Raw genomic sequence first — 13,884 nt, forward strand, 5'->3', positions numbered from 1 at the left:
AGAACAGGTAGATAACAGTACTGTGACTTCAATGTCACTGTGAAAGCTGGCATTTAAGCAACAAAGGAAGATCCATTGCTAATGAAGGCTGGCCCATACCAGCTATGGTAGAAGTACCTGTACCACAGTGTCATGGCAAATTTAGCATAATGTACATTTTCACAGCACTAACTCCCCAGTTCGCTGTTCTAAGTGTCTCTTTTTAACTAGTTTCATTCAATTTGCAATTTTTGCAATGACTTATTTCCTTCAGATTTTTCACATTAAAAATCTCTAACAAAAGGAAGAACAGAGAGTTTAATGGGAAATACATGTGCAAGACATGATTCATTTACATCATCCTAACTGAAATCAGAACCAGAAGTGGAAGTGAATAGATGTAATTAACACAAAAAAAAACTGTTTAAAAGGGAAATTAAACAATTTAACAAATAGAAAACAATGCATGTAGATAGACATCTCTGATGTCGTCTATAATCATATAAGTGTGCCCCAAGGCTCGACTATGGGTCCTTTATTATTCAGTTTATACATAAACAATCTGCCTGATTTCTGTTCTGCTGCAAATTGTCAATTATATGCAGATGATACAGTCATTTATTTACATGCACATAACAAGCAGCAGGCTGCAGAGAAGCTGTCATCTGTAATAGTGTCAGTTTCTCAGTGGTTAAAAATCTAATGTTTACATCTCTATATCAGTAAATCCGTATGCATGTTCTTTTCAAAGTCTGTCAGTAGAGATCCAGATCTAAATGTCTTTGTTGACGCAAAAGTCAACAAAATCTGTTGTGCAAGAGTATAAATACTTAGGCATTGTCATGGACTCGCACCTGTCATTCAAATCACATCAAAAAATTAACAAAATCAAATGTAATTTGGTGAACTTTAGACATATTTGAAATAATCTAATGACAGACGCTTCAAAGTTATACGTAACTGCCACTATTCTCTCTCATGTCTGACGAGTTGGACCCAGACAAGCAGGACCACATTACTGGCTATAGAAAAACGTTATTAGACTTTAAAAACACTGGACAAAAGGTTAAATTCATATCATCACTGTAAGATTTTAAAGATAAACATAAATTACTAACCTGGGAAAGGGGAAATTCTCTAATATAGGCCAGTTTCAGAGGTCTGTCTGTGACATTTCAGAATATATGATTTTCTCTGAAAGAAACCTCCATCTGTAAAGAGCCATGTAAGATGGAATGGTAAAATCTATTTATTAGCCAACACAAGCAATGTTAGCAGTGTATTGAAAATCAGAGCAGGTTTCAGTGTAATGCTAAACATGTTAACACTAGACTAATGTTTGTTAAGGCACATTCTGTTAAAGGATTAGCTTAGCATACTCACCAAGGTTGTATTACTATCTTAGAAGGCAGTTCATTACACTGACAACTGACTAAGAAGCTTACATACAGCATACTGTAATCAGTGGCATGGTTTTATAGACTAGCACTAATGCTAATAGGCTATCTCCTGTGTCAACTAGTTCAGCCTTTTCTTTCATATCTTCACAGATCAGCATAGTATTTGTCACCAAAGTTACCTTCTCATATTAGACAGAAGGAATCCAAAAGTAACTAAACTAAACACTGCGATATAATTTGTTTAAATTTGCTGATAATCAGTTTTTAAAAGGTCTTGGGAAAATTAGCTACTAAAGGAAGTGACAAACATCACTACTAAGAAAATGGCAAGACCGTTTCTCATTAGAATAAAAGCACCAGAGAATATAATCAAACACAACAAATTCAAATCGATTTGGCTTCAAAATCTATGTTACCCAATAAGCCATGAGTGAGTCTAACCTCTCCACTGGCTTTGCACATTTCTTTCTCTGCTACATCTTTGTTCAAGAAGTGTCTGGTCCAACAAATGGACTGGCTAATTTATTGAAAAGTCAGGACATTTAATCAAAACAGCATATGGCAGAGAACTCATTAAAATACTAGATTGGGCTAAGTGTTCAATTCTAGCGTGTGCCATATGCACTTCTTCATGCTACTTGCTGTCCTTGCACACCTGCAAACACACATATTGAGCACACACACACACACACACACACACAGATGTCAACAACTCCATTCTTTTCTTTGTAGCATGCTACAGTTAATCTCTGGTCATGCCACGTGTGCTGGGGGTACAAGGTGAACAGATTGGTTCAGCATGCCTGATTGCTCCAGACCCCATCCCAGCTATCTATCTATGGGAGCATGCAGACAAGGAGAGGGAGGACCAGGGTGGGGGCGTTGGACTGGGGTGTAGAGGGGGTGCCTAGCCCTAGGAAGAGCTTCCATGCATGGGCAACTCTCCCAGTAACCCTACACAAACATAGGCTGCATTGTTTGTGCTGACAGCTTTCATATTGCAGGCAGCATCTTTCTGTGTGAAGGTTGAAAGACTTCATTTCTCCTCAAGGGATTCAGTGTTTGTATTTTTTTCTAGAGTGGAAGTTTATGGAGAAACAGTGGCAGTGCAAATATAAAAAACACATTCTATCACGCTGCCCTTCAGTTTGTGTCACTACTCTGACTTTAACTGCTTAGGTTTATTTAAAGGGGGGGATTATGGGGTTGGGAGACCCAAAGGACCAAAGGAGGTGTAGTCCTGAACGCACACAAGCATTTACAACCACACAAACTGAAACACACGTGTTATTTCTATTACCCTTTTGGCCATTGGTCTGTCTGTCACTCAGATGATATGATAATTCAGATTTGCTGTTGTTGCTTAAATACCAATTAATTCCCCATTGAGCTCCTACACTGAAACATCAATGTCCCACTCCCATCAAGGCCAAACATCATCTCTTCTATAACCTAAACTTACTTTAGCAACTTCACCTCAGATGTTATGCCCAGACCTGACATGAATCAAGTGTTTGCATAACTGTCGAAGCCGTGAAAAATGAAGATGCAGTCAGTGAATAATCACCACTTATCTACTGTACAATAATTTTTCTATCCTATCCTATTAAACACAACAGAGTTACAGATGTATGTGATCAAGCATTTATTAAATGTCTATTGTAATTGATTTGACTCTGCCTCCCACAGTCCAAAAACATGTATGTCAGGTTGATTGGTGACTCTAAATTGCCCATAGGAGTGAGTGTGAGTGTGTGAGGTTGTTTGTCTCTACGTGGCCCTGTGATGGACTGGTGACCTGTCCAGGGTGGACCCCTGCCTTTCACCCAAAGAGAGCTGGGATAGGTTCCAGCAGATCCCTGTGACCCTAAAGAGGAATAATAGGGTATAGATAATGGATGGATTGAACATCACAATACCTCCACTTGTATCCTGCATTTCCATGTGCACCAGATCAGGGTCCACATCCACACCAGGTACAGACCTGGAACACAGAACAATATTACATTGTGAGAAATTACACTCAATGGCATTGTGCAGACTGTACATAATCTGAAATTAGACCTAAAACAACTTTTATATAACGTATATAATGGAAAAAGCACAGTCAAAAACTTAAAATTTTAAATGGAGGACAGGCCTCATTTTTCAGTCTAATATTTCTAGGAAAAGCAGAAATTTCTGTGCCCTCTACATAAAAAAGCAAAAAAATTGTGGGAGCCCAGTTACCGCAGCACAACATTGATCAAATTTTAACTGAATTGTAAGAATATAGACAAACTATAAAAATGTACTGTATTTAGACTAGCATAACTTTTATACTGCCATTCCTTCTTAGAAGCCCACTGACATGCTCAGTTCTCTCGCTCTCTGTGCCCATCAAGAAGCAGTAAACTAAAGAGTTCATCTGATTAGGACTGTGTAGTGTAGTCTGTGAAATTTCCCCAGCCCAGTAAAAATAGAGTGGAGATTTAAAACCTCGTTACTCTCCCTATAAAAAGACTTTACGAGCAATTAGCAGGCCGTGGAGAGACAAGGGAGGGAGGGATGTATAAGGGGCAGAAGATGGATCACAGGAAGTACTACAGGATCTGCCGCTCACTGTGCAGGATGGTGGGTCAATCTTGCATAGTTGATCTGTATGATCAGTTAGGTTAATGATGCATTCACTTCAAGCACATACAGTACATATGACTGTTTACTGGTTTAGTGCTCCATTGAACTAAGAAATAAGATACTAGAAGAGATGCTACACAAGAATGTGTCGATACTGGACGATTACATACTGACATGCTATACGCCTATACACCAAACTGACCTCCTTCTCCTTTCTTTCTGGTTTGTTTCATAAATGCTACTTGTAATGTTACCGAATTCTAACAGATGTAAACTGAAAGGTGCAGAAGTGTCCAAAAATGGATGTAATTTCTAGGGCTGCTGTGCTGACAAATATTTCTATTGCCTAGTCATCAATAGAAGAAGCAGAAAGAGAAAAAAAAGAGCTGAGTCAAGGTAAGCCATATGTTGACTGGTTCATCTGACCATTTGTGCGACCACAAGATGTCAGCAGCTGGGTAACAAAAAGAAAAAGAAAAAAAGAAAAAAAAAACATCCAAAAGGGAAAAATGGACTACAAATAATCATGCTGCAGGTTTCCTAGCTGTTCATAGCCAACAGGTCCCATATTTCCTGCTGAAGTATCCTTGACCAAGACTTTGAACCTCAGCTTCCTCAGTCATTGCAGGTTACTCTGGATACTTGTCACCTGCATGCTTGAAATGCAAATATCTAAGACTGAAGTTAAAGTGCACTCTGTACTGCCAATATATCATTTTATATTTTGGTCCAGTTAGAGTTTCATCAAAGTCTAAGTCTGTGGCATTTGGTAAGGGAAGTGAAAGTAGACATGGCTAAAAGGGGGGCAGGGAAAATGAAATCAACGATATACATGAGTGACAGAGAGGTAGGACGGCTGATAAGTAAAGAAAAGAGAATTGATTTAGAGTAAAAGGAGGAGGAAGTGCAACATGCTGTAAAAACATTGTCTTAGGGCTGGAATTTGATTTAATTCTACCTCTGGTCTCATAGCCATTCGATTACACTTTTATCCACATGCTTTTCACAGCATTTCATTTTTATAACCTATCCTCAAACATTTGCTTTTGTTGTCAGTTTTCATCTTGTGAGATCTGAGTTCAATTTCAAAAACTGCTGTTTGTTTTCCTTTAAGATGACAAACACAAACTTTATAGCTTAGGATCACAAAAGCAAGGTCCAGCACGACAAATCTGGGCAGACCACCCCAAAGGCAGCTTTTAATGTGCTGTTTTTTATGTGATTTATGTGTGCAGGCTACCAGACTCCTGTTCTCTTTCTGCTTTTATGACTGTTAAGCCACAGGCAAGGCTAAGGCCAGAGCCAACAACTAGCCAACTGTGTCTCTTCTGATCACACATAGTTACAGCGCACGTATGCACAGGCATGTGCACGCATATGCACTTTGGTGCAGGAGTAGGTCACAGCCTAACAGTAAAAGCAAGCCTGAATACATGACTGTACATTTACTGGCAGCAACTTTACCTGAGCCAAATGAAATACAGCTGTATGTGGTTCGGTTTCAGAGTAGTGAGGATTAAATGTCCACTGTAAAATAATCATTTGATCTCCTACTTCCTAGATACAGCTTTCAAAAAAACGATGTAATCAAACCCAGCTGTGAAAGGTAAAATAATGTTGAACCTTAAAGCATGACATGAGAAGATTGATATGAACAGTACCGCCCTATATGCAGAGTACGCATTTTGCATAGGGCATATATTTACATAAATAAAAAGTCAATATAAACATGAACATATATAACCACAGTTGCCACCACCCACAATGGCTCTGGAGATGCTATCATTTCTCCATGACAACCACCTACAAGTGCTGTACCCAAAACTTTTGAATTGCGCTGCACATAGCAGTGATGCTCCCTGTGACTGTTGCCTCTGCTGAGCGAAGTTTTTCTAAAATAAAGCTCATCAAAACGTACTTGCACTCATCTATCGCACAGGATTGCTTGAGTGGTCTGGCAATAATCAGCATCAACTCTGAATTAGCAAAGACATTATTGTATGATGAGCTTATTGACGACTTCGCCTGCAGAAAAAGCAGAAGTGTGTCTTTGTAAATTTTGAACTTTGGAATGCTCCAGCAGATTACATATGTAAGTACTGATTTTTGACTCAATTCATTATTGTTTATTTTGATAACATTTAATCTTTTAAAATGTTTTATTTAATATGTGTAATTTTAGTTTGTATTTTTGCTGTAGAGCTACAATTGTAGTTTCTAAACAATATAATTTGAAATACAGTTAATTTACTTTTATATTTTATTAATGTTCTATTTTGACCCCTATAGTAGGTGTTTTTTTTTTTACTTCTATAATATTTGGGGGAGGGTGCACAACAGCAGCAGCCCTGGATATGACACTCACGTACTATGTACACATACTGTATTATCATCTTATTAAGTCATTGTGGCTGAGTTACCTGTTCACATCTTCACACACACAGCAACATTCAACAAGGCTTCAGAAATGTAGCTGACTGTCTTGACTACTGTCCATTAACTGCTGTCTAGTCTCTACCAGCCCCAGAGAAAAACATCTGGCTCTGAAGCTGCTGAATTCTCCACTATGCTTAACCAGCTAGTAGCTAGCTTTGTCTGTCTTTAGAGGTGAATACAGTAGTTAACAAATGGAAATCAGGTTGATGAGACTGAACCAATGTGGAAAAGCTGTGGGCTGCAAAACCATAACAAACTCAGTAAAGCTGAGGGAAACTACAGAGTGGATGATCTAATGTTTATGTGAAAAAAATTATGTTCAACACAGCAAAACCAGACATATTGTCTTTCTTATCCTATTGTTACACGTCCCTGACTAGCACATAGATTGTTGTGTTCATGTTGTGTGTTCTCCTCTCTTTCCTCCCTTCCTCTGCAGGTTCACCAATTCATGCTATGCTATTTTGATATCAGATCACGGAACAAGGAGGTGGGGAGTGAAGACTCAAAAAGTTGTGGATACCCATTTACATATACATTCACATAGTTCTCTTATGCTCGACGCACTAGTGAGGCAGGTGAGAGCCACAGCTGTATGGTTTAATCAGCCAAATCTTAGAGAAACCAACCAGTGTATGTTTTTAGGGGTTGTTTATTTTTGTTAGAGAAGAGGCAAGTGATAGCTAGACATTTTGTTTTGCTAATTTCTTTGTTTAGTTTGTTTAGTTTTAGTTACTGCTAGTTCTAATTTAGAAACCATCATATTAGTCTTACGCCCTCCTCCCTTCATAAGTTGTTTAAGTTCCCAGCACTTCTTTTTATTCAGTAATTCACCTAAACATGGACCACTCCTTGTCACCTTTTCTCCTTTTCAGCATTGTCTGGTTATCCCTGCTCCCTTGACAATTATGTCAACTGGGTGTACAGGTAACATCCATACATTCTACTTCTGTGTCAAAACCTGGCATCTTCATTATCCACATGGTCACTGAACTGGCAACAACTGAACTGGAGATTTAGGTGTGTAATGCCAGCAGAGCCTGATGTAGCTTTGAGCTGTCAGCCTCCAGCAGACGTCTGGTAAGCTGACCTCTCTCCACACCATTAGACTGCTGTCTTTTTAAGTTGGCATCTTCAGGCCCAATCCACACTGATTTCATTGATGTCACTTCAGGACATTTACACAACTCTCTCATAAATGGCTCATTTTTGCCAATGCACAATGCACTTCTTCTATCATGTCAACAGACTTTTTATATGTAAAATCTGTCATCTGCTTATAATTTCATACATGACCAGAAGAGTAAAAACGACATGTTTTGGTTTAGGAGAGTCATGATCAATGCACAGCTTCTCCAAAAATTAGTTCACTGATAAGACATTGATATTAATCTTCTCATCTGACTTAGAGAAGGAATGCAAATATGTGTTTGTCCCAACATAATCAACTATTTCTTGATTTGAGCTTGATTAAGTCAGATTACAGGGGTCAGGTTCTATGTTGCACATTCAGAATACATGTCTTTATTCTTAGGCACGGAGCACTTAAGGCCCTCTGTCCTTCTTGAGCCGTCCCTTTTTCTTTTCCCTACCTTCTCTCACCCTTTTTTATTGCTTAGAGTGTGGATGATTTGTGTGAAGAGTTGGTGATATAAATCAGTGGTGTCTGGGCATTCGAATCAGCTCATTTACGATCAGCAGAGAGAAGAAACAAACTAAAAGGAGCTTGCAATGCCATCCTGACCTTCAGAGAATGACAAAGAGTGTACTCAGTGGTATTTAAATGCAGCACATCAGAATGTATCAACTTCCAGTAATGCATACTGGACAGGAGGGCATAAGAAGAAACACAGTTGAGAAGAAGAAGAGGATGGAGGAAGATGAACAGGGAGGAATCCATGATACAAGATAAGATGAAGGCGCAAATGAAGGGGAGAAGGACGGGAGGAGCGCTCAAGCTGTGAAATATTACATGTGCAGGGAAAAGCCATATACATCCGCCTGCTGTGAGTACTTTTTCTGCCACTGCAACCACTAAACTATCGAGAGATTCATCTATAAAAAGGTTCTGCTGCATAAACTCCAGCACTTATGACCAAAATCCAATTCAAATTTCTAATTTAAGAACATTTTTTTTATTATGGTAAACATAAAACTGATTTATTAGCATCTTCTGCAGATATAATTGTTTTGCTTGAGCAATATTGTGTAAATAGTATAATAGCATTAGGACATAGTCAAAAAAAAAACCCATTAACTCACCAGGTGATCAACAGATTGTCTGATTAAGTTTGATCAAAATATACTTCTTGCATTGTGTTTTTAATTTAAATCTAATACATCAAAGATAAAATATAAAACTAAAATAACACAACCTCCCACACCATGCGTGTATTACTATACTGAAGTTTAGAGTGAGTTTTTATGTTTCAGCACACTCTATCATGTTCATAAACATTTGCAGTTGTGTTTATACAACTGGGGTGTATATACAAAAAAACATATCCATAAACCAGCAACACAAAAGGATTCACCTTATAGGTGGTCTTTTTTTTTTTTTTTTCAATCGACTCCAAAACAGCTGCATGAGCCCAGGTTTTAAACCTCTGTCCACACAGGCAAACTCTGTGTTTCTTGAAATCAATTCTCGACCTGACTCGACCCAATAATAGAAGATCTGACCCTGAGCTGCTGCTGCATAGTGAAGCCACAATCGCAGGTCACAATGTCAAGACATGATGAATGATAAAAATAAATAAAGCCTATTGATAGTGTATTCAGGGGCAGAAACACCCTCCAGAATTTTAGTGCACTATATTCACTCGTTCCTCAGAATTATCTCGGTATGACAGTCGTGCACTCAGAGCCTGCTTACTTTATGCACTGCTGGCTCATGCATTAATTATTGAACTCTATTAATAAGACGCAGGATTTAATGTTAACTGACCTTTTGTTTTCTTCTGGATATTCATTTATCTTAGCCCCCGTGAGAGAAAAGCACTCTCTTAATTCACATACTGTGCACAGATATAATATGCTGTCCATTTACCTTTGATGAAACATTGTGGTTTGTTATTTACTTACTTGAAATACTTGCATAAACAGCCCTATTTCACATTAAATTAATTATACAGGAAATGTTACTTGACATTTCTGTTATAATGATTCAACTGCTGTTGTTTGAGTCCAGCTCCACAAGCTATGCTCCCTATTGCTGCCTCTCACTGCTCTTTCTCCCTCTGGTTGCGTCTCTTTTGGGAAGGTGGTGGTACTGTAACTACCCAAACTAGAATTAAGATTTTAACGTTACAAGTTATCATCTCATAGCTAAACATCCAAACCCTGTTTTTTATTTGATTACAGATTTATGGGCTGTTTCCCTTTTTATGCAGGATAAGTAGGGATTCATGTTTAGCACAACCACTTGTTTATGTTTATTGGACTTTAAAGACATAAATAAGCATTTTCAAATATGTAGTGGTGGAGAAGAACCACAGAGGTTAAATTAACAGAGGTTAAAAATGTAGTCCATCTTATATTCTCCTGCACCAATAATATGTGTACAGGGGTCGGTTAATTCTACTCTTGACAGCATATTTGGGGTGTATATGCACGTTAATATTTTGGATGCTGTTTGTTTTCTTGAGACTACAGGTTGTTTCAGAGACCTCAGCTTCTTTCTCTTTGGTAGTGCTTTTAAAGGGGAAGAGAGGAACTGATTTGATTGGGTAATACTGAAGCTTTACCTGACTCCAGCTGCTTGTAATGCATTCAGTCTCTTTTCCACCTTATCCCTGGTTTCACCCTGTATGTGCCAACGCAGGTGGTCATATAATTGCAAGAAATTGTGCGTTCAGCATGAATTCATAACTTATGTTTGCATCTGTGCTGTATTTCAATAAAATTCACAATATTATTTGTTTATCCCATACAGAGATATATTGTTAAACAACACTACAACCACTTTGGCACAACAGTAGATTGAGCAATCACAATTAGCTTTATTGGCCAAGTATATTGGACACACAAGGGATTTGACTACAGCGACTCTCAGCTTGGTTTGTAATCACCAAAAAAAATGTACTCATATAAGAAAAGACACATATACATATGCATAGCAATATAAATATGAATAAATGTATTGTGCAGAGAAACACTGTCCAGATCCATGTTGTTACATTTAAAAATATTTACAATTATTACAGTGTGGACAAATATTTCACTGGGGGTCGTGGCTGTATTCTGTCGTGCAGACAAACGTGATTAACTGTTCATAAGAATGATGTTCATGGTCTTAATTTAGAGTTTTATTATGCTAACAACTGCTACAGCAATTAGCACTAAATACAAAATACAGCTGAGGCCTGATGACAATAAAATCAGTTGCAAAGGGATCACCAAATTCTTTTTATAATTTATCCACTAATTTTAAAAATTCCATCGTAATTTAATTGATGAGACATTTTACCTAAAACCATAAATGTAAACCTTAAACCACACTACTGGAAAATTTTGTATAAAACTTCATGGCAATCCATCCAAATTGTATATTTCAGTCTGGACCAAAGTAATCTACATGGTCTAGACCCTGGCAACAAGCAAGGCAAAAACCCATTGGTGATATTAGGGTAGCATGCTGGAAGTATTTCAACATTCAAGATTCAAAGCGTTTGTCATATGCACAGTGTCATGCGTGTTGAAGTGCTGGCAGGAGGAAGGAGCGACAGGACCCAAATGCAGGACTGAGAAGTTTTATTACTCTCCGGAAAAATGCCAGGGATTAGAAGAGAAACAGAAACTCTACCGTGGCGGTAGCAGAGAACGAACCAAAAAACCAAACGATCTCTAACACAGGTACAGAGGTACACACGTAACTCTAGTGACTCTAGTTTGCAACTAAACAAAGGAACACAAGGAGTATTTATAGAAAATCAGGAAAACCAATAATTGAACACAGGTGCAAATGATTAGGGACAAACATAAAGCTGCCAGGGATTAGAGCAAGGGGAAACGGAAAGTCTTTACAAAATAAAAGTCCTCTGGCAGGAAGTCCCAGGGGGGACTCATGACACACAGTAAGGAAAGCGTGTTTCCCTATACAATGAAATTCTTTTTTTGCTGTCCACTGTGAATGCCAAGTAAAAGTACAAGGTATAAACTAGATAAATACTAAGCACCATGTACAGACTAAATAATAAAAAAAAAGGTAATGTAAGTGTGCAAACATGAATTAATCCATCCATTAAGCATGTCCACACAGCATCTCCTGGTTTGCCTGCCTCCATATGTTTAACTTCATAGCTTGCTCCATTAATGTAGAAGTGAACTTAAAGTGTCAGCACCTTGACATCATACTTAGGTAACTCCTTGTAAACCATACGTTACTATTTTAATATTTCTGTTTATGTACAGATGTGGTCATTCACCTTTAGAGGTGCTAGTGGAAGCATTTTTGAATTTCTGACATAAGACTATTAACCCTGTCATCTGACCACTAAAAACAACGCAAAGAAGTGCAGTTCCAAAATGATGATCTATGTATTTAAAACCTGGAGCAATGACATTTTACCGTTTCCACATTTTTCAGCTATAAATAATATTGAATGAAAGGTTTTCAGCGCTATAGGAGTATTTTGCTTTGGTTTACTAGGTTACTGCTAAGTTCAAATCCATTGCCTTTTAGCATGGCAGTGGTGGACACTTTTCTGTTTGTTACTGCTTTATATGCATAGTTATAACGACATCATCACCTGAGAAACTTTGAATACTGACCCAAAGTCCTTCATCAGCTAATGAGAAAATGAGTTTAACTGACCAGAAGACTTTGTCCTTGGTCACTCTCTCCTGAAGCAAAGTCCACTTGCGGCCCAGGTCAGTGGAAGCAAAGAGCTGGATACAAAAGAGAGAGAAGACCACAATTAGAAAGAAAAAATGCACACTCACAGGATGTAGCATTAAATTACAAAGCCTAACCCAAGTCCTATTACCAGTTGTATCCTTTACAATGGAGGATAAATTGAGAGTCTGCTCACCCCAAAAAGTTCACCAAGTCAAGCTACTGAATTTCATGGTTCACCAAGTTAAAACTGAGCTCAATTAATTATTAATCATAAGGAGGTTTAGTGTGTGCGCTCAGGCTGAATATTTTCGAGCGGTGAGGGAATGTGTATTTGTAGTGATGTGCGTGTGTCTTGCCTGAGCTTGTACGGCATTGATCGCACCCTTAATGAAAGTCTATTGATTCCCACACATGAGGTATCCTTGATGTCTGAAAAGCACATTGGCGCTGAGAAAAGGACTTCACCACACAAACTTCCTCTACCATACAAAAAGGTGGTTTTACGAAACCGGTTCTCAGTGCTCGTCACTGACAGACGTAGTTGTTAAAGCAGCACATCCTGTCTATATACTGTTCATAACAACCTTTCTCCCTCTCACCGGGAAACACGAGTGATCAGTAATCAAACACATTTCTAAAGCACATTATAAATGCACACTCCTAGCTGAGCAAAAGAAAAGCTAGGGCTGACCTTGATAGCAATCTGTCCCTGCCCTCACAAATGTTATAATTTCAATGTTCTGCTGCGTGTCATTCCATCATCCTCCAGCTAAATGATTTTTTTTGTTCTGTTTGAATGGATTTCTCACTTCCATCTGCAACCTGCCCGTATGGAACAGATTAAAACCTAATTGAATTTCTTGTTTAATTATGTGTAAATTATTAAAGTTGAGGAGGAGTTGAGTTGGCTCAAACTTATGAACTATTGGACCTAATGTCCCACCTCTAGCTCTCTCGCTAAATTTCCACTACAGTACACTTTTCAATTAGGGTGTGCGTATATGTGTGTGTGAATCTATGAGACATATCTTTGCATTCAGATTTGGGAAATGATGCATGGTGCAGACAGATTAACTATTTGGTTTGACTGAATTAGAAGATACTTTCTTATTATGTCAGTCCACATTAGGCGGTGACCGCTAAAAATGAGAAACAGAATCAGAGTCCTCCCACAGTCCAAAAACATGTATGTCAGGTTGATTGGTGACTCTAAATTGCCCATAGGAGTGAGTGTGAGTGTGTGAGGTTGTTTGTCTCTATGTGGCCCCGTGATGGACTGGTGACCTGTCCAGGGTGGACCCCTGCCTTTCACCCAAAGAGAGCTGGGATAGGCTCCAGCAGATCCCTGTGACCCTGGTTAGGGTATACATAATGGATGGATGGATGAAAAAACATTTCATACAGAAAATAATAAACTCCACTAAATGTAAGTAAAATCGGCATACAAACTGATCAGTTTTTTAATTTTTGATATATTTCAAATAACTAACAAGTTTGAGAGTTTGCCATAATTATAAGGAGAATTGCAGATCAGACAGGTGAGGAAAAACAAGCTGTCCCTAAGGAATTATTTAACACCTTCATTGTTTATCAAAATGACTTTTCCTCTCTGGA

General features: G+C 38.3%; 1 protein-coding gene across 6 annotated transcripts in view; it reads right to left on the minus strand.

Annotated features, from left to right (window-relative positions):
- Nucleotides 1–13,884, minus strand: part of sorcs2 (sortilin-related VPS10 domain containing receptor 2) — a 316,012-nt gene that overhangs the window by 53,458 nt on the left and 248,670 nt on the right. For all 6 annotated transcript variants that reach the window (XM_026297825.2, XM_026297806.2, XM_026297784.2 and 3 more), the window contains exons 5-6: nucleotides 12,247–12,320; nucleotides 3,299–3,363 (exon numbers count right to left, since the gene is read on the minus strand). In XM_026297825.2, the coding sequence (XP_026153610.1) occupies nucleotides 3,299–3,363; nucleotides 12,247–12,320 (139 nt within the window). The remainder of the gene's footprint in view (nucleotides 1–3,298; nucleotides 3,364–12,246; nucleotides 12,321–13,884) is intronic.

Source organism: Mastacembelus armatus, chromosome 18 (assembly GCF_900324485.2).
Source record: "Mastacembelus armatus chromosome 18, fMasArm1.2, whole genome shotgun sequence".
In the NCBI taxonomy this organism is placed as follows: domain Eukaryota; kingdom Metazoa; phylum Chordata; class Actinopteri; order Synbranchiformes; family Mastacembelidae; genus Mastacembelus; species Mastacembelus armatus.